The sequence below is a fragment of the Bos indicus x Bos taurus genome, chromosome 2 (genome assembly GCF_003369695.1).
Source record: "Bos indicus x Bos taurus breed Angus x Brahman F1 hybrid chromosome 2, Bos_hybrid_MaternalHap_v2.0, whole genome shotgun sequence".
Classification (NCBI taxonomy): Eukaryota; Metazoa; Chordata; class Mammalia; order Artiodactyla; family Bovidae; genus Bos; species Bos indicus x Bos taurus.
This window is the reverse complement of record NC_040077.1, coordinates 18405404-18427699: the sequence shown is the minus strand read 5'-3', so window position 1 is coordinate 18427699 and position 22296 is coordinate 18405404. Positions and strand designations below refer to the sequence as shown.

At 40.1% G+C, this 22296-nt stretch overlaps 1 protein-coding gene across 19 annotated transcripts in view; it reads left to right on the top strand.

Annotated features, from left to right (window-relative positions):
- Nucleotides 1–22296, top strand: part of OSBPL6 (oxysterol binding protein like 6) — a 215399-nt gene that overhangs the window by 108509 nt on the left and 84594 nt on the right. For all 19 annotated transcript variants that reach the window (XM_027556790.1, XM_027556860.1, XM_027556852.1 and 16 more), the window contains one exon: nt 20033–20292. In XM_027556790.1, the coding sequence (XP_027412591.1) occupies nt 20191–20292 (102 nt within the window). In that variant the 5' untranslated portion in view covers nt 20033–20190. The remainder of the gene's footprint in view (nt 1–20032; nt 20293–22296) is intronic.

Genomic DNA, 22296 nt, shown 5'->3' with positions numbered 1-22296 from the left:
TGTTACTTGAATGCCCTTGTATAGACTTTTGTCTCATCACTCATTTTTGAACTAAACAAATTTTGCCCCTTTTCATGTTTCTTTTTACCTTCTTAAATTTTATAAACTTAACAAACCTTGCAAAGAGTTAGTTTACATTTTTCCTTTTGTTAAAAAATTTATTCATTTTCTTAAAATATTTGTCGACTACTTAGGATGTTATCCTTCAGGTAGAGATTAGCAAATCTTTTTCACATGTGGCTTTTAATAAAACTGGCATCAGAAGTAAAAGTTTCCTCTGATCAAAACAGTCTTCTCTAGACTTTGTTTTATTAGTGTTTTTCAATTCATGTATTTCTAAGCATAAAGTACCTTTTTTTTCACATGTTGGTGGCATTCTTGGTAACTCAGATGGTAAAGAATCTGCCAGCAATGCAGGAGACCCAAGTTCAGTGAACAGGTCGGGAGGATCCCCTGGAGAAGGGAACGGCTACCCACTCCACTGTTCTCACCTGGAGAATTCCATGGACAGAGGAGCCTGGCGGGTACAGTCCATAGGGTCACAAAGAGTCGGACGTGACTGAGGTACTCACACTTTCACATGTTAGAGGAAATAGAAAAATCTGAAGTTGGCAAGAAGCTAGTAAATTCAATATCTTCTTTATAAATAACTTTGCCAACTGTGTGTATTCAGTCGCTCAGTCATGTCCAACTCTTTGTGCCCCATGGACTGTAGCACACCTGGCTCCTCTGTCCTTGAGATTCTCTAGGCAAGAATACTGGACTTGGGTACCATTTCCTACTCCAGGGAATCTTTCCAGTCCATGGATTGAATCTGTGTCTGTTGCATATCCTGCATTGGCAGGTGAATTCTTTAGTACAGATTAACAGACCTGCCATGGGAAACTCCTTGGTAATCTATAATCTTTGAAAGTACTCTGTAGTATCTGGTCCCTAGAATGCTTCCTGATCGTTCAAAATCTGGTTCAGGAGTCAGCAAATTATAGCCCACAAGCTTGCAGTCTTGCTTTGTAAATAAAGTTTTATTGGAACAAGCTATGCTTATTCAGGTACATATTGTCTATGGCTCCTTTCCCACTCCCGTAATCCCCTGTGATAAAGTTTTACTTATAATTAGGCACAGTAAGATATTAATAATAATAAAATACAACAATTATAACAATAGACTATAATAAAAGTTATGTGAATGTGGTCTCTTTCAAAATATTATACAAATGTAATGCCTTTTCCATCCTAACTAAGCACTACGCACTGTGGCCCTAACTTTTGCAGTTTGAGGTATGATAGCAAAACTAGCACAAATTTCTTTTTTGTTCTTTACAATTTCACAGATAGAAGATTCATTCTTACTGTAGATCTTATCAACCTCCACATACAGTTTTTTCCTTTACTTATTGAGTCAAGGACTTTCACCTTTTCACTTAAAGGCAAGACGTTATGGCTTCTCTTTGGCAGATCTGAATTGCCAGCATCACTACTCTTGCATTTTGGGGCCATTATTAAGTCAAGTAAGGGTTGGTTGAACACAAAGACTGTGATACTACAGCCAATGATCTGATAACCCAGACAACTACTAAGTGATTCATAGGTGGGATATGCTCGACACAGACATGATGCATGATCTGGGAAGGAAAGAGTCGGATGACAGGAGATGTTATCACACTGCTCAGAATGGCATGCAGTTTAAGGCAAATGAATTATTTCTGAAATATTCCATTTAATATTTTTCAGATCATGGTTGACCGTGGATAACTGAAATATCAGAAATCAAAACCACTCATAAGGGGGAACTACTGAACAATGGTAGTGTTGAATAGCTGCAGCGAGGTTGTATATATGCCAGACCCTTACATAAAAAGTTTACTGACCTCCGTTCTAGTCAATGGCAGTGACTGGATTGTGTCTTTCTGTTTCTGAATCTGGAATCCAAGAAATTTTGCAATCCCAAGGATTAGTAGACAACAAAGTCTTGTTGGTTCATGATAGAGCTTTTTGCTTTATTTTCTTTTTTATTCATAAATGGAGGTACTGTTTTGTAGTAAAATTTTTCCATGAGCTTGCTGAAGTTTTCAGAAATAGTTTTGTAACATAAAGTCCATTTCTAGAAATATTAAAATATATATACTTTAGTTATCATTTAAAATTATTATTATTTTTTTAAACTTTGCAGGAAACATCTTTAAAATCCCTTCATTTTTGAGGTTTCGGTCTTTACCTTGGGAGTGAATCTGTGTCTAATGCTGTATAATTATGCCCTGTGAAGAGCAGGGCCCCATTGATAATCATCTACACCTGCTGCATAGTTACAGGTTTGTTAAAACAGTCTTGAGCCTCAGAGTATTTGGTTCATTGGTATGGATGAATTTCATTGAAAATTTCATTAGAATTTCATTTGGAAATTCTATTCCTGGGTATCTAGAAAAAAACAAAAACACTAAATTGAGACATGCACTCCAACACATATAATTAACCAAGACATAGAAACAACCCAAGTGCCCATCAACAGACAGTTGGATTAAGAAGAGTGTGTGTGTGTGTGTGTGTGTGCATGCATGCACATGTGCATGCATCTACTGGAATATTCAGTTCAGTTGCTCAGTTGTGTCCGACTCTTTGCGACCCCATGAATTGCAGCACGCCTAGAATATTACTCAGCCATAAATAATGGAATATTGCCATTTGTAGCAATCTAGATGGACCTACGGAGAAGGCAGTGGCACCCCACTCCAGTACTCTTGCCTAGAAAATCCCATGGATGGAGGAGCCTGGTAGGCTTCAGTCCAAGGGGTCGCTAGGAGTCGGACACGACTGAGCGACTTCACTTTCACTTTTCAGTTTCATGCATTGGAGAAGGAAATGGCAACCCACTCCAGTGTTCTTGCCTGGAAAATCCTAGGGACGGGGGAGCCTGGTGGGCTGCCATCTATGGGGTCGCACAGAGTCAGACATGACTGAAGCAACTTAGCAGCAGTAGCAGATGGACCTAGAGAATATTATGCTTGGTGAAGTTAAGTCATACAGAAAGACAAATACTGTATGATATCACTTCTATGTGGAATCTAAGAAATAATACAAATGCATGCATATATGAAACAGAAGCAGACTCACAGATATGGAAAACAAACTTGGGTTACCAAAAGGGAGAGGGAAGAGGGGGAGGGACAAACCAATGCTATAGGATTAACAGATACAAATTACTATATATAGAATAGATAAGCAACAAGGATTTACTACATAGAATAGAGAATTATATCCATTATCTTATAATAACCTATGTGTGCTGTGCTAAGTCACTTCAGTCGTGTTCGACTCTATGCGACTGTATGGACTGTAGCCCACCAGGCTCCTCTGTCCTTGGGATTCTCCAGACAAGAATACTGGAGTGGATTGCCATGCCCTCCTCCAGGGGATCTTCCCAACCCAGGGATCAAAACTGCCTTTCTTATGTCTCCTGCATTGGCAGGCAGGTTCTTTACCACTAGCACCACCAGGGAAGCCCATAATGGAATATCATCTGTAAAAGTACTGAATTGCTATGCTGTACACCTGAAACTGATGCAATATTGTAAACCAATTGTACGTCAATTAAAAAAAAAAAGACTGAATTTGGAATAAGTTCCCAGGTGGCAGGTTCCTGACACCACCTTTCAAACCCTCTATTGTAGATAGCACTGGCATTTCCCAACTTAAAATCTGGTGAAACAGTAGCCTTTCTTCATCACAATTCAATATCAAGTGACATTTTAGGCCTCTTTTTGAATTCCTTAAACTTCCACTCACTGTCTTATCAACTGGATTCACTAATGACTCAGATACAATTTTTCCACTTTTATCTGTTTTCTAGTCCCCACATTCTGTCCTCATTACTGTTACGAAGTTCTACTTTGAAAAGTCCCTTTACTGTTCTTTTCAGTGGTGTTTGGAAGTGAAATAGATCCTGTGTTCAACCTGCCAGCTTTACTCTAAGATGTGTATGTGTATTTTAAAGTAATTCTTTCTTTCCTGATGCTCATAAAATCTCACAGTGTAAGTTGGGCACAGAAGTATCTTCCCGGTGCAGAGGAAGCAAAGACACTGAGATGTAGGATCACGTGATCTGATAAAAAAGGAAAGTTCAAAGTCAGGTATTTTTTTCATCCATTTCTTTGTTATTTATAATATAGCATGAATTTGACACTCTCTGGACCTCAAACCATCAGGACCCCATTCCTTTACTTCATATCAGTATCTCAAGTATTTTTGACACGAAAATAATATTAATAAGTACATTATTTGATTGTCCTCTTGTATTTATTTGTAAGCTTATTTTTAATAAGAATAGGCTAGAAAATCCATTTAAAGGCATATAGCGGTATGTTGTTTTCTATTTTTTGGATTTTTACATTAATTTAGCATTTTTCTTCCAAATACTTTTAATCCTTTGATGGAAAATTGGCAAAGCTTTTACATAGAGACTTTTGATAAAATAGCGTCATGGATCAAATCAGTCTCAAAATGGGAAGTCTTGAGACTGAAGCGTCCTGAACAAGCTGCTCTGGGAGGAGGGCAAAGGTCTTGGATACAGTGTGCCGTCCAGTCTCTTTCCCCTCACAGAGTCTGCTGAGGGGGGGTCAGAAGAGCATGTGTAATAATCCTAAGCATTTTGCATAGACTATTGCATTTACTTCTCACAATTCCATGATGTAGGATGTTATTATCTTGTGTTTTATAGATGGAGAAACTGAGGCACAGAGAAACTAAAGTAAATTGTCAGAGGTTTCATAGCGTGGAACTAGCAGAGTTGGGATTCATCTCTAACCCAGGCAATCAATGAGATTTTTTAATGTAAACATAAAAGGAAAAAGTGCCACTCGATATGGGCCACAGTGTACAGATAAATGTTTAAGACTCAGCTCTCAAAAAAAAAAAAAAAAAAAAACGGCACTGATTTGTATGGCATCCATACTCCCACCGTGGCTGAACCCGGTTTCCAGGGGTTATGTCTCTGGAGGCCGAGCTGGGGAGAGGTGTGTGCTGTTGGCTCCTGAGCCTGGGTAAGCCTGCTCCAGTAACCACTAGATGTGTGCAGAGATTGCGACACCAGGGAATTGCATTCACAAGGCGGAAGAAGCTAGGCCTGGCAGTAGATCTTTGGTTACTGCCAGCTGTTTCTTCCCTCTTGTAACAATGAATGAGCAGTAATTGAAACCAACATTCATGCTGAATGCCCAGCGCAAGGAAAATTTAATTATAGGCAATCTGAGATACGGGTAAAGGTCTGCATAAACAATGGTATTCTGGAGGGGTACCAGTTTTTAAAAATGCTGCTGAAGCCTTCTGAAATATCTGTTATTGGGAAGATAATGGGTAGTACATTAGGTAGGTGGCAGGTAGAGTAACTGTACGCAACCTAACCTATCAGGCGTTGCTTTGAAAGAATGACACTGCTGCCTCCATTCCTACTTCTAATGTACAACTCTTCACCTGGGAGAACAGAGCTTAATAATGCTCCAGGCCTCTAGAGCACCATTAGCAGCCTGGTGGGTCTTTTTTTAGGACAACCAGGAGGTTTTCTCTTGGGAATGTTGAACTTTGTACAGTCTTTCTCTCTAGCTGACTGATGAACAGATAGGGAACTCCAGTCTGCAAATCACTTGGGTTATTTTGAATTATCTTTGGGCAAATATAATAAAATCAAATAACTGGTGTGAGGGTGATTATCTTCAGGCAGACTGTGTGCATAGTTGACTGTACTTAATGTGTAGAATGGAGGCTTTAAGTCTTTATAATGATAAGCCCAGTAAACAATCTGAATGGATTTTGTGGCCCGTGATATCAGACTATAACTTTGAAAGTGACATAGTCCCCACCCTCGAAGATTGTGCAGGATCAATACAAATACACATAGTGCAGTGTGTGTTCAATATATATGCATATGTATAGAAATATTATAATATTTCTATTAGATTGATTTCTATTAGATTGAAGTGACAATTTTCTCTAGTAGATTAGGAAAAATTTTATAAAGAAAATGAAACCTGAGCACAAAATAATGTAAAATTATTGCCTGCATACTATATAAGTAATTATAGTTGATTATATTTATTATTATGTGCTTGTATACTAAGTTGCTTCAGTTGTGTCCAACTCTGTGTGACCTTACGGACAATAGCCTGTCAGACTCCGCTGTCCATGGGATTCTCCAGGCAAGAATACTGGAGTGAGTTGCCCTGCCCTTCTCCGAGGATCTTCCCAACCCAGGGATTGAACTCGTGTCTCGTATGTGTCCTGTAGTAACAGGCAGGTTCTTTACCACTAGCACCATCTGGGAAGCCCCACAGTGATCATACAAGGACATTTTTATTGTTGCAAAATATACATAAAATTTACCATTTTAATCATTTTTAAGCTTGCATTTCAGTGGCATTAAATGCATTCACATTGTTCTGTAACCATCACCCCCACTATGTAAAATATTCATTTTATGTATATATTGTTGATTCCCAAAGAATCAAACATAACAAAAAAAACCCTTGTAAGAAAACTCCTGTAAGTTATTTTATGTATATTTTACAAAAATAAAAAATGTTCTTGTATGATCAATTATGCACACAGTGTGTCTGAAGATAACCACACTCATGTCAGGTCTGGATGTTTGTGTGCTCCCTAAAATCCATGTTGAAACCCTAAGGTGATGGTATTAGAAGGTGGGGCCTTTAAGAGATGATTGAGTCATGAATGGAATTAGTTCCCTTATAAGAAACCCAGAGAGATCCCTTGCCTCCTTCTGCCATCTGAGGACACAGTGAGAAGAGAGCCAAGTGTGCGCTAGAAGAGTATCTTCCAGTGCTGCGATCATAGACTTCCCAGCCTTCAGAACTGGGAGAAATCAGTGCTTTTGGTTATAAGCCACCCAGTATTTGGTTATAGCAGCCCAAAGGGACTTAGGCAAACCATTTTCTATCGCAAGAACTCTTTGATCTTCCGAACAGGGACCCTGTACCTATTAAACACTAACTCCATTTCCCTTGCCTCATAGACCATGGCAACCACCCTTCTGCTTTCTCTCTCTATTCACTTGACTACTCTAAGCATTTCATGTAGTACTTTACTAGATAGAATCATATCATATGGCTCCTTTTGTGTCCAGTTTGTATCACTTAGCATAACCTCTTCAAGTTTCATCCATGTTGTAGCATGTGTCAGAATTTCCTTCCTTTTGAAGGTTGAATAATATTTCATTCTGCAGACACACAATACTTTATATCACTTGACTTTATTGTGCTTTGCAGATACTGTGTCTTTTACAAATTGAAGGTTTGTGACAATCCTGCATGGAGCAAGGCTATTGGTGCCATTTTTCCAATAGCATTTGCTCACTTCATGTTTCTGTGTCGCCTCTTGGTAATTCTCACAGTGTTTCAAAGTTTTCCATAACTATTAGATTTGTTATGGTGGTCTGTGATCAACAATCTTTAATATTACTATTGTAATTGGTTTTTATTTTGTATTTTTAAATTAAGGGATACGCTTTCTTTTAGACATAGTGCCGTGCTGTGCTTAGTCGCTCAGTTGTGTCCAATTCTTTGTGGCCCCATGGACTATAGCCCGCCAGGGTCCTCTGTCCATGGGGCTTATCCAGGGAAGAATACTGGAGTGAGTTGCCATGCTCTCCTCCAGGGGATCTTCCCAACCCAGGGATTGAACCCAGGTCTCCCACATTGCAGTCAGGTTCTTCACCATCTGAGCCACCAGGGAAGCCCATGAATACTGGAGTGGGTAGCCTATGCCTTCTTCCAGGGGTTCTTCCTGACCCAGGAATCAAACCAGGGTCTCCTGCATTGCAGGCAGATTCTTTACCAGCTGAGCCAATAGGGAAGCCCAAGACACAGTGCTGTTGCACACTTAATAGACTGCAGTATAATGTAAACATAATTTTTATATACACTGGGAAACCAAAAATTCATGTGACTCACTGTATGGCCATGGTCTAGATGATGTCATGCATGTCATGATCCTGTAGTATCTCTGAGTTATGCCTGTATGAATATACCACATTTTATCCATTTATTGTTTATCCATTTATTGATGAACTCTTGAATTGCTTCTAGCTTCTGGCTATTATGAATAATGATGTTACGAATATGAGAATACATATCTCAATTCCAATTGCTGCTCTCAGTTCTTTTGGGCAGATACCCTGAATTGGAATTATTGAATCATACGGTAATTCTGTTTTTAATTTTCTGGGGAGCCACCCTACCACATTCAGTGGCAGTTACCCCAGTTCTGCCTTCCCAGTAGCAATGCACCAGAGTTAATTCAGGAACATTTTTAACCTAAGCCATTTTGTTTGCTTTAGCCAGTTCTTTAGCATACCTCAACTCAGTACAGAAACTTGCTTTGACAGGAAATTGCTCTAGGGAATGGGACGTGAGCCCAGTACTCATGTCATTTGGTGCCTCAGCAAGAGTTTACTTGGATTTATGAATGATGATTCAAGGTCACAAAGCAGAGGCAAACATCTTTGATGTTTCCTGTTATTACCAAAAAGCCCTCACTCAGTACCTATTAGCAGTCATGGGAAACATTTCATAATATTATTTTTTCCATTAAAATATAAATTATGACATTACCAAGCTTCCTTTCAAAACAGATTAGCAAGGGTCAGAAACCAAATAATGAAGGAAAAAGTGGCTGGCAAAATTCTTGAAAATTTAGCACTGGTAAAATTATCAAGTGATGGTATCAAAGTGGCCTTGTCAGGAATGTCCATGGCATATGCTCCCATCAGAATCAAATGTCTTGTGATCTCATTATATTAAATATGTTGTACACCTTTTGTGCCATTTTTTTAAAGTTCTTCATTTATTTATCTTTTTTGGCTGTGCTGGGTCCTCACTGCAGTGCACGGACTTTTCTCTAGTTGCAGAGAGTGGGGCCTCCTTTCTAGTTGTAGGGCATGACTTCTCATTGCAGCATCTTCTCTTGTTGTCAAGCACACCCTCTAGGCACTCGGACTTCTCGCAGCTCAGTAGTCGCTGTTCGAGGGTTCTAGAGTACAGGCTCAGTAGTTATGGCACATGGACGTATTTGCTCCTGGACATGTGGAATTCTCCACCACCAGGGATCTACCCAAGTCCCCTGTACTGGCGGGCAGATGCTTAACCACAGGACCACCAGGGAAGTACCCCATGTTTTTTTTTTTAAACCTGTACTAATGACAATGCTTTTAAAAATATGAACCCCCAAGGGCGTACTATTTTAGCTGTTTGATAATCTACTGAAAACTGTTGACTATCTCCTGAGTATTATAAAATGCACACTTTTCAGATCATTCCTGGGGTTTAAAGAATACACTAAACCTTTAATGAACCCAGGCTAGGAACCTCTGTAAACGTGTATTGTGTCATCAGTAGTACCGCCAGGCTGATGTGTTGCTCGTGCATGTGTGCTCAGCTGTGTCCAACTCTTTGAGACCCTATGGGCCATAGCCCACCAGGCTCCTCTGTCCTTGGGATTCTCCAGGCAGCAATACCAGGGTGGGTTGCTGTGCCCTTCTCCAGGGGATCTTCCCGACGCATGGATTAAACCCCCATCTCTCATGTCTCCTGGCAGGCAGGTTCTTTACCCCTGGCAACACCCGGGAAGCCCAGTTTACGTGTAAACAGTGGTGAAAGAATTTGTTGCACGGGCTTTGATGTCAAATAGACTCGAAAACCACCATGAGGACTCTGTTTAATAAACTTCCTCAGCTGTGTACTGTGTACACATCTGTGTACTATGAATAACAAGAGAGTTCCTGAGAATGTATGGAAAGTGCTTGGCACGCAGGCTTGGCATGTGGTAAGAGCCTGATATTTTTTATTGGTGTTTTCCTCTGACATGATAGAGAAAGCTGGGAAGGAGGTATGTGATCTTTTTTTTAGGACTCCAACCTCAAATAATATATATATACACACATATATATATATATATATATTTTTTTTTTACTCATTGATAATTTTCTGAAAGGCTGTTTGTTTTATCAATTAGAAGATGTTCAAAGAAGAAGGATTGCTTGGGGAAAGAGTATAAAAGGTAGTTTGGTTCTTCAGAATAAGGAAGTATTCCCTAATCTCTTTATGATTAACGATTTTTGGAAGTTCTGAGAACAATTCAATGCATCATGCCCCAAGCTCAACAAAACCTAAAATAGGAGGAAAGAACTTTCCATGTTCCTAGAATATAAATTTCGTGCCAAGTACAAAATTAAAACTAGATTAGAAAGAATATATAATTATTAAATCTAGGGACATGTATCCCAAGTAGAGAATACCTCAGCCCAAGTTACATTTCTCAAATAAAGACATTATTATATTAGAGCTTAATAGAGATCATGGGCTTCCCTGGTAGCTCAGTGGTAAAGAATCTGTCTGCCAGTGAAGGAGACATGGGTTCCATTCCTGATCTGGGAAGATCCCACCTGCCTCAGAGCAACTGAGCTCATGCGCCACAACTTTATAGGCATAAAAAATATAAAATAAAATATATTTTAAATTTTTAAAATAAATTTTAAAATTGAAAGCTGTTCTTTAATATCGGTTAGGTTCACAGCAAAATTGAGCAGAAAGCACAGAGTTCCCCCAACCCCTACAAACACATAGCCTCGCCCATTATCAGTGTCCCACCCTAGAGTAGTTTAATCAGGGGACCTATACTGACGAGTCCAGAGTTTACTGTAGGGTCGCTCTTGGTCTTGGCAGTCTATGAGTTTTGACAAACATGCTTTATGTTGACCATTATAGCGTCATACAGAAGAGTTTAACTGCCCTAAAAATCCTCCGTGCTCCACTTCATGCAGCCAGTGATCTTTTTTTCTGTCTCCATAGTTTTGCCTTTTCCAAAATGTCATGTAAATGAAATTATACAGTATGTATTCTTTTCAGATTGGCTTATTTAACTTAAAAATGAAGATGCATATGTGTGTGTGTGTGTATGTGTATTTTGTAACCTTTTTTTTTTCCTGGTTGATTTTCATTTGATTCTCTCATTCATTTTACTTGGATGTTTTTATTTTTCACAAGTTAGTACTCTGAAAACACAGTGTCAATAGGACAATAGCCAGCATCATTATTTTGTTGCTGACATCAATGGAAATGGTAATCATCTTTTACCATTAAGCTTGATACTGGGTTGGAGTCTGTGTGTGTGTGTGTGTGTGTGTGTACAGAAGAACACAAACATATAAAAGCAGGTGTTCCAGTATTTGTTAGGAGTTCATAATATTTGGAAATATATATTAAGTAGATGGCGTACCTTTTAAGTCAAGATGATTGTAGAATATTATAACTTTGACTTATTATTTTAGTTGTTTATTATAGATTGCAACAATTATCTCATAATTTAGTGTCTTCCGTCCCTTGGCTATATACTTTTTATAGCCTTGTTTCTATATTTATGGTTCCTGTTTTCTTTATTTAAAAGTGAAATATAAATAAATAAAATGGTTAAACTGATAAATCCAAGAGTAATTATAGTTACTTTCCCTATATTTATCTTGAAGGGCTGGGTGACACAGAACACTGTTGTTGTTTGGTTGCTAAATCGTGTCCAGCTCTTTTGTGACCCCACAGACTGTAGCCCACCAGGCTCTTCTGTCCATGGGATTTCTCAGGCAAGTATACTGGAGTGGGTTGTCAGTTTCTTCTCGTGGAGATCTTCCCAACCCAGGGATTGAACCTGTGGTTCCTGCACCTCCTGCATTGCAGGCAGGTGGTCCCCACTGAACCACCAGGGAAGAACATAGGTTTGTCTTATTCATTTATTATGTAAAGAGCCTTTAGAGTGTGGGGAGGGATGAGAGTCTTGTATGGTCACAAGTAGAGAGTTTGTTTCTGTACTCATTCCTTTTAGTTTTGTAAATGCCTGCACGAGAGGCCAGCTTGGGGATTGGAAGCTGTATTTTGAGGGTGCACTGGGACGTGTCCATGATGCTTCTCAGAAGGCAAGGTTAAGGGAGGCAGCAGAGGGCAAAGTACCTATGGCCTTGCTGTGCTGGGAGAGCTGTGCCTCCATGGTCTCTGAAAGCTCGTAATCTGTGACCAGCCTTTTCCCTAGGCCTCTTGCCCCCTTCCTCTCCAGCTTGGAGGAAACTGGTGGAGCTTCCCAGACTTCCTTCCTGTGACACCACTTGACTGTCTTGAGAAGGGCAGTCACATGTTGGTTTTCATCTATTCTGGTTTTGTCCTGAGTTAAATGATTCCTTAGATTTTATCACATGTGGTGGCCACTATTCCCTAGAATGAGTAATAATGGTCTTTTTCTTCTTTAATCCTTTTAGTCATTTTCTAGGAAAACCCTTATCAGATCTCACACTGCCATCTTTCCTGGAAGTCTGCAGCTTGCCCTCTTGAAATCAGTCCTCGATTTTCTTTTCCTCATCTGTAGATTAATGACCTTAGAAATAAAGCTTTCCTACCCTTTCTCTTTAAGGAAAAAAAAAGCTGTAATATATAATGATATTGTAATGAGTACAGTATATAATGGCAATGGGCATTCATTGCAATGGTGATGATCCTGATAGAAAATAATTTATTCCACCCAGCAGTACAATGATATTTACCTTGATAAGGTCAGTTGATAAGAATGTCCTACCCCAGGTGGCTGGTGTCTAGAATTACCTAATGAGGCTCCTCCTAATTCTCTATAAACAGTCATGCAAATCCAGAAAGACAAGCTATCCGTATTGCAAACACTAACATAAAACAGAGTCTAATGTCAAAATGTTGAGGACTAGACCCCAGTTCTAGGGGATCTGACATTGAGGAAAGTCTAGCCAGGGCCTGATTATGATGAACCTCAGCTGGTCTTGAGGAGAAGGAGACGACTTGCAAAGGGAAGAAAAATCTTTGCTTTACTCAGTCTGTCCTCGCACTTAGAGCTCCCAGTTGGCCCCAGAGAGAAAAAGTCCTGTCAGCTCTTCCCTATTGCTCTAGAATCCTAAGTACAGTTCTGCAACACTCCAGATTAAATCACCAAGTTGAAATGAGGATTCAGAGGAGAATTTTTTTATTTTGGGTGGGGGGTGGGGGGAAGGTAGCGGCAGGAGGAGAGGCTTATATTGCAAGGGAAGACTTGAAAGATACTGTTTTACTCTTGACTCCGTCACTTACAGACCCCAGGTTCCACTATAATTTAGACTTAAAGCGGGGATGAGGCTTCCCTGGTGGCTTGGACAGTAAAGAATCTACCTGCAATGCAGGAGACCCAAGTTCAATCCCTGGTTTGGGAAGATTCCCTGGAGAAGAGAATGGCTACCCACTCCAGTATTCTTACCCGAGAAATTCCATGGACAGAGGCTGGCAGCCTATACAGTCCATGGGGTCACAAGGAGTCAGACACAACTGAGTGACTAAGTACACAGTACAAAGGAGAAAGGGGGGATTCCCTCGTGGGCCAGTGGTTAGGATTCCGTACTTCCACTGAAAGAGGCATAGGTTTGATTCCTGGTCAAGGAACTAAGATCCTGGAAGCTGCATGGTGCAGCCAAAAAAAAAAAAAAAACAGAGAGAGAAAAACTTAAAGGAGTTAATTCTATTTATATAGAATTTTAAACAGAATAGAATAAATAGAATTTTAAAGGGAGAATTAAATCTTCCAAATTAAGGACAAATATAAAAGTCAATTAAAACCATGGAAAAGTCAGTAGTATAAAGAAAGGCAGATTACATAGGAAAAGTTGTCAAGCATTAAAGGAAACAAAGACAAACCAAAAAATTTAGCGTAAAATGGTATGGCAGGGGTAAGGTGAGCTATTAGTGAAACAGTAAATAGAAATGGGGAAAGCTGAAATTTGTTTTTTTTTAAACAACCCAACATGATTATTTTTAACAGGAACACATAATACAAAAGTGTAGAAAGTTTAAAAGCATGGACAAATCTCATTAATTACAAACAGAAAAAAAAAAAAGCAAATGGTATCAAATAAAGTAAAACAAAGAGGGTGATTTTGTAATAATCAAAGGTGGAAATATATACTTATCATGAACTCTTCTATAATAAATCTCATTGTTTCAGAATAGACTGAATACAGTCTAAATGTCCCACTAGAAGGATGGTGGACTGTATTGTGTTATATCTGTGTGGTGGCCTTATGCATTCATTCTCAGTTGTTATATCTGATTCTTTGCACCTCATGGACTGCAGCCTGCCAGGCTCCTCTGTCCATGGGGTTTTCCTGGCAAGAATACTGGAGTGGGTTGTCATTTTCTTCTCCAGGGGATCTTCCTGATCCAGGGATTGAACCCACATCTCCTGCATAGGCAAGCAAGTTCTTTACCACTGAGCTATCAGGGAAGCCCTATGGTAAATACAATACATCATATTACTGTGTCCAAGTAATCACTGAGAGAATTATACTTCCATGCCTCATAGACTTCAGTTTGTCCATATGACTTGCTTTGGCCAAAAAAAATTGTGAGTTTACGTAGCATGTCCTGCCTACAAGCAAAAGCTCTAAGAACTTTTGGTCTAATGGTTTTGCCATGGCTCTTTTCCTCCTTCATATGGGGTTGTTAGGCCTGGGATGAAGAGAATATAGAGTAGCCAACCTCTAATGGACATGTAAATGGGTGAGAAATAAACCTTTCTTGTAAGCCCTTGAGATTTTGGAGTTCTCTGTTACCGCATCACAACTTAGCCTGGGGTAAGTTGTCCCCAGTTTCAAATGTTTTTCTGAACACGTGTGATGTATGATACCTGTAAACAGCAAGTCCTAAAAGTCTTCCCTGCCACCTTTTGCTGTCATTAGATCCATAGGTCATAAATCTGCTTTTTATGTCACTCACTGTAAATGCAAGTGTTATAGCACTGAGAAACAATTGTAGTGATCCCACTGATATGTGAGGGAGGAATAAGACAGGAAAATTAGATGTTAGGTTCTTGTATTGCTGTTATTTTCAGCCACAATACTTTTCTCATTGAGTATAGGAATTATGTTGGTGTTGACTTTAAAATCTGTGATCTAAAATAGGGCTAGAATTTTGTCTAGGTGATTTCTAAATATGTGCTTTGACAGAGATGAAATAAGTATTAATGTCACAACATTTCTTACATTCTAGGAATAAAGAATAAATAGATGCAACCTACCAAAGAGTTTACATTTACTTTTGTCAGTGCATTTTGAAATTGAGCATTAATCAGACACTTGATTTATAATCAAATTGGAATGATCATTAAAGGTCATCTCATTCAACCTTATATTAGGTACTTGAAACTATTTTTTAAAGAAGATTTTTAAAAATAATAGAAACAGCAATGCACGCATGCTTAGTCGGTCAGTTTTGTCTGACTCTTTGCGACCCTTTGAACTGTTGTCCACCAGAATCCTCTGTCCATGGGATTTTTCAGGCAAGAGTACTGGGGTGGGTTGCCATTTTCCTCCTCCAGGGGATCTCCCCAACCCAGGGATCCAACCAGCCATCTCCTGTGTTTCCTGCATTGCAGGCAAATTCTTTACTGGCTGAACTCTCAGGGAAGCCCAGAAACAACAGTAACCTCAAAAACAATTCATGGAATGAATTAAATTCTCTTACTTACTTTTTCTTCATTCTTGACATTATTTGATATATTCATAATTATAATTCAACCAAAAATGCTGCCCTTTCTTCAAAGACAAGTTACTCTGAAAATATCATTTTAAATTAAAACAAAAACCAAAGTATTAGCATTGATGTTAATGAGGAAAGTGCAGTTGGATGCTATTAGGGGAAAAAGAAAAGTACATCAGAGGAAATGTTGGCCCTTGATGTAGGTTGGGTTAAATTTACTTCCAAATGGATAAGAGTTTAACGAGTTAGGTTGTCTCAGCATCATCCCTTGGGGCACTTGAGAACATCACAGAGCCTCCATGCTTTTTGCTCGGGTATCAGCATCTACTTGTAAAGCTTCTTGGGCCAGTAAGCAAAGTACTTCATATCAAGAATTTGAGCAGTGTTCTTGCTTTCTGTTTGCTGGCACCAGATCTTGGCTTGAGAACATTTATTAGACTACCTCATAAAAGAGAAGGATTAGCTGATTGTCTTGTAAGTGTTGACTTATTACTGCCTCTTGCCAGTACTGAACAAAATGTGATCTCATGCCAAAGAGCGAGCTCTACAGCTCTTTACATGTCTCTTAGTCCAAACACTAGTTTTGTTTCAAGAGAAAGTCTTCCAATTTGGGGGATAAGTAGATTTTGTTTTTCCTGTGGTGAGAATGGCATTGAAATCTTGTGAAAGGACCACAAGTCAAGTCCGATTTTCCGAGTGTATAGTCACTTGCCTTTTACTTATTGGGATTGTTCTTTCAAATATTCTCTATAGCCAGCTGACCATTAAAATCCTGATTACATTTGAGATCACATGATCAGTTAACATAATGTTGCAGGTTTTAACCATATAATGATAGGCTTTATGAAATTTAATTTATTTGCGCTTGCAGAGTTTACATGATCTATATGTAAGTTGCTTGATATATTTGTTATTGTTAACATAATCTATTAAACATTCTTCTCCAGCCTGAATTTCTCTGAACTCCAGACGCATGTGTTTGCCTCCATTTAATGTCTCTGTTGGGCCTCTCTGCTAATGCACCTGAAACTATACTCATGACCTGCTGTCGATCCTGATTGCCTTTGGCCAGCTCTCGCTTGGAATACCAGAGACCTGGGAATCATCCTGAGACCTGCTGTTTCCCCCTCCTTGTGTGTGTGTGTGTTAGTCACTCAGTAGTGTCTGACTCTTTTGCGACCCCATGAATTAAGCCCACCAGGCTCCTTTGTCCATGGAATTCTCCAGGCAAGAATACTGGAGTGGCTTGCCACTTTCTCCTTCAGGGGATCTTCCCAACCCAGGGATTGAACCCAGGTGTCTCATGCTGCAGGTAGATTCTTTACTGTTTGAGGTCCCAGGGAAGCCCTTCCTGCCCCTTATCGAGACACAACTGCCAGGACCAGGTGCAGAGTGGTCCTGCCACCTCTCTGGTTCATCATCTAGATCAGATCAGTCGCTCAGTTGTGTCCGACTCTTTGCGACCCCATGAATCGCAGCACACCAGGCCTCCCTGTCCATCACCAACTCCCAGAGTTCACTCAGACTCACGTCCATCGAGTCAGTGATGCCATCCAGCCATCTCATCCTCTGTCGTCCCCTTCTCCTCTTGGCCCCAATCCCTCCCAGCATCAGAGTCTTTTCCAGTGAGTCAACTCTTTGCATGAGGTGGCCAAAGTACTGGAGTTTCAGCTTTAGCATCATTCCTTCCAAAGAAATCCCAGAGCCAATCTCCTTCAGAATGGACTGGTTGGATCTCCTTTCAGTCCAAGGGACTCTCAAGAGTCTTCTCCAACACCACAGTTCAAAAGCATCAATTCTTCGGCGCTCAGCCTTCTTCACAGTCCAACTCTCACATCCATACATGACCACAGGAAAAACCATAGCCTTGACTAGACGAACCTTTGTTGGCAAAGTAATGTTTCTGCTTTTGAATATGCTATCTAGGTTGGTCATAACTTTCCTTCCAAAGAGTAAGCGTCTTTTAATTTCATGGCTGCAGTCACCATCTGTAGTGATTTTGGAGCCCAGAAAAATAAAGTCTGACACTGTTTCCACTGTTTCCTCATCTATTTCCCATGAAGTGATGGGACCGGATGCCATGATCTTCGTTTTCTGAATGTTGAGCTTTAAGCCAACTTTTTCACTCTCCTCTTTCACTTTCATCAAGAGGCTCTTTAGTTCCTCTTCACTTTCTGCCATAAGGGTGGTGTCATGTGCATATCTGAGGTTATTGCTGTTTCTCCCGGCAATCTTGATTCCAGCTTGTGTTTCTTCCAGCCCAGCGTTTCTCATGATTTACTCTGCATATAAGTTAAATAAACAGGGTGACAATATACAGCCTTGACGTCCTCCTTTTCCTATTTGGAGCCAGTCTGTTGTTCCATGTCCAGTTCTAACTGTTGCTTCCTGACCTGCATACAAATTTTCCAATTGGGCTTCCCTTATCTTCTTTACTTCCCCATTCTGGTTCTGCTCATGGCTGCCAAAGTGATCTTTTTAGCATACAAATCTGGTTATACCTCACCTCTTTATGGTCTCTTAGACTTAGGATATGGAGAAGGCAATGGCACCCCACTCCAGTACTCTTGCCTGGAAAATCCCATGGATGGAGGAGCCTGGTAGGCTGCAGTCCATGGGGTCACTAAGAGTCAGACATGACTGAGCGACTTCACTTTTACTTTTCGGTTTCATGCATTGGAGAAGGAAATGGCAACCCACTCCAGTGTTCTTGCCTGGAGAATCCCAGGGATAGGGGAGCCTGGTGGGCTGCCGTCTATGAGGTCACACAGAGTCGGACACGACTGCAGTGACTTAGCAGTAGCAGTAGCAGACTTAGGATAAAAATCTGAGTGCTGAATGTGCCCTACAGGAATTGAACTCTGCTCTTCTTTGACCCTCATGTCACTGTCTCCATGTGTTCTGATTGTATTTGACCAGCATGAATTCCTAGATCACACCCAGTTGGACACCCAGACACCTGGCTAACTCCTTGTCATCTTTCAGATCTCAGGTCAAACCCCCCTGCACAGGGATACCTCTGACCTCCTGACCCAGTGAGTTCCCCTTGCCGTGTGTCCTCCTAATACCCTATGTATCTTCATCCTTTTTTTGATTTTTCGCATTGACCGTCTCTGCCCCTGGACTGAAAAGTTCAGGTCTCACTTTTCTTCAGCCTAAAGATTGATATCTCTTCATCATTAGCAGGTTTTTTTGTTTGTTTGTTTCTGATTTGTGCTAAAGTACTTACCCAAGGGTCTATGCTTCCTTCAAGGTATTTAGATTGGGCCTGGAACTTGGCCTTCCACTTGATTAGAAGAGGACAAAGTTCACTTTAGTTGTCAGTCTTTGGGGACACAGATTGTTGTATAAGCTTTTCATCTTACACTATCATGCTTACCTTAAAAAACTTTTTTCCCCAGCAACCCGTGTTGCCAGTTGAACAACAGGGACAAGTGTTTAGCCATAGTAGTTACAGTGCAGACTTTTCCTTATATGAATACAAATGAAAAATGACGTGGTTCTCGGCTGTGGATAACTGGAGCAACTCCATCATTTCCCCAGTCCCAGGACATGCCTGTCAGCCTGCAGATGCTTGTGAGCCTGTTGGTGTTGAGAATCATGCGTAGGTGTGCTATGGTCTTGAAGTACAGATAATGGTGCACATGTGTATCCCTTACGTTCAGTTCAGTGCAGTCACTCAGTCGTGTCTGACTCTTTGTGACCCCATGGACTGCAGCACGCCAGGCCTCCCTGTCCATCACCAACTCCCGGAGTTCACTCAGACTCATGTCCATTGAGTCGGTGATGCCATCCAACCATCTCATCCTCTGTCATCCCCTTCTCCTCCTGCCTTCAATCTTTGCCAGCATCAGGGTCTTTTCAAATGAGTCAGCTCTTTGCATCAGGTGGTCAAGGTATTGGAGTTTCAGCTTCAACATCAGTCCTTCCAGTGAACATTCAGGACTGATTTCCTTTAGGATGGACTGGTGTATCCCTTGATCCTTCCCAAACATTGGATCATATGATGCACGAAATGCATCAACTCTTTTCACTTTTGTCACAGACTTCTTTGTGTTGGATTTAACTGTCACATGTATAAAATGACTGAACTAAACTGGTAACAGATATGGACGGTGCTCCCATTATAATCCCTTGAGCAGGGGAAATTGCATTTCAGGGGAACCAACTGATGAACTTTGGCATGAAGATCCAGAACATAACATTGTAATTTGCTTTAAAACAATGAGAATACAGTGGAAGAATATCACTTTAACATATGGTCTCTTCCTGTTTTCCATGTTAACAGATGTTTGTTACATATTAACACTTTTATCCTCTACCTTAAAATCTAGAAGAAATAATATTTAGTAATATGTCAGAGTTCTTCCTCTCATATTTGTTTCCTAAATAAAATGATTTTAATGTAATGTTTTTTAAAACATTTACATGAGGTTTTTTTTGTTTGTTCATTTTATTTTTAGGTGTTTGGGACACCCTCAATATTTGTCTCCTCTTTTCTAATGAAACCTGATTCATGAAATGGACTAAAGCTGAAAAAAATCACCTGCTTCTTTGTCTGCGAATTTGAAACACAATTGGCATGGTCTTCAGTGCGTTCAACTAGACTGTAACTGCAGCTATGAGTTCAGACGAGAAGGGCATATCCCCTGCTCACAAAACATCCACCCCCACCCATAGAAGTGCCTCCTCTTCGACGTCCTCCCAGAGGGACAGTAGGCAGGTAAGAGAAGAGTATAAAGTATGTTTTGTTATTTTGGAGCAACTGTAGTAACATCAGGATATGATGGGATTGCTAATTAACTCTGAAACTTTTGTTGTGAAGATTTTTATTCCCCAGGAAAACTCACTGTGTTCTGTAGATCTGCCTGATGATGTCATGAAGATCTTGCTCTTGATTTTCTATAATTGAGAATCCTTTTTCAGAGTACAAGCCACAGGAAGAGTGGCTAAGTGAAGCCCTCAGTGTTCTCCCCATGTCTGTACCTGGAGGCAGAAGGTGGCTTCTGGAACATGAATGTTCTGCTATTTCTTCTTCACTTGCGGAGGTTGAAAGGGACTTGGCATCTTCCGACAGGTCTCTCATTGGTCTGCTGTGCATGAACTTCTGTTTGGAGTTTCATGGAATCTGGTAACAGATTCAGGAATGAGGTTACAAATATAATTATAGAATCAAGAAATTGAAGTCAATAGAGAAATTAAATTATTATTGCTTAATTATTCCATGTAGCTCATTCTGTAAATTATTTTTGTTTACAGGATACTTTATTACTACTTTGGACTTCCCTGGTGGCTCAGCTGGTAAAGAATCTACCTGCAATGCAGGGGACCTGGATTCAATCCCTGGGTTGGGCAGATCCCCTGGAGAAGGGAACGGCTACCCACTCTAGTATTCTGACCTGGAGAATTCATAGTCCATGGGGTTGCAAAGAATCAGACACTACTGAGCCGTTTTTACTTTATTACTACTTTAGTGGCTATTATACAGACAAGGTTGTATGGAGGTTAGTCATATGAATACGCTTCTTTGTCAAGACAGGTGAATTTTTTTGCCCAGCACTTAACTGAATATTATTTGCCATTATAATGTTATCTTGTGATAGACTTTCACAATAAGCAGATGTTAACTTTTTCTAAAAGCTTTCCTTTTGGGGGACATCCAGTTAGCGAACATTATTGTGCAGTTTTTTCTCTCCTATTTTATATGTTCAGAGTATTTTGCTTAGTTTGCTATTTTTCTAGTTTGCTAGAAGTGCATACCTCAGTTATCTGATATTCTGTAGTACAGACTTGGGCCTTGAGATGCCAGTTCCACATGAGAATTCCTTCTTCTAGATGGTAGGAATGCACTTCTGGAGATGTTCCTTAGAGAGCCCTCAGTCTACAGATTCCCACTCCGAACTCCCTTTCCTATTTCTAGCAAGAAATTGCAGGGGAATTCAAAGAGGACATCTATGTTCTGTTCATTAGAAGCAGTTATGTCATTAGCTGAATCTGTGATTACACAAAGTTATAATGTTCATTACATCTTTAGAGTTTAAAAAACGTAAGAGTACTATGAATGAAAACACATTTAAATTAAATTACTACTGCACACGGAGATGCTTTCTAAGTTTGCAATTTCATGCTACCCTTCACCTGCCTCTGGCCTCTCTTGTCATGGCTTCTCTATTTTCCCCTTGCCCTGAGCATTTAAATTGAGAGGAATTTTAAGCAGTGTGGCCTCCTGGCTGCTGAGGGAAGGAAGGGATCAACCCTGCTCACCCTGGAGAACTATAGCAAATGGAAGAGACTGCTGACTGTTGCAGAAACATCTGTCAGGCTTAGTTGAACTGCCTGTTTTACCTGAGCTCTGGGGTGAGCATGCAAAAAAAACAGGGCGGAACTGAGACTCTGATCCACCAGAGGAGGTTTGGAGGTGGAATGTGTGACTCCTGGCTGGCTTGTGGATAGAAGGTTTTATGATGGGAATAAAATAGCATGCCTGATAATGCATTCTAGAAAAATAAGAAACATTCAAATGGTTATTCTTCTTCAAGGAAAGAGTTTACTTTCATTCCTGTTTATCTCAGCAGGGGAAACTCTCCCAAGTACTTTCTCCTCTGGTTCCTTCCTGCCTCCTGTTTTGTATCTGTTTATCTGCCTCAAGGGAGAGGGGAATAAAGAACCATTCCAGTTCTTTTCCCTCCATGTCTCATCACTTGTTAAAATCTTGTATTAGCTTAAG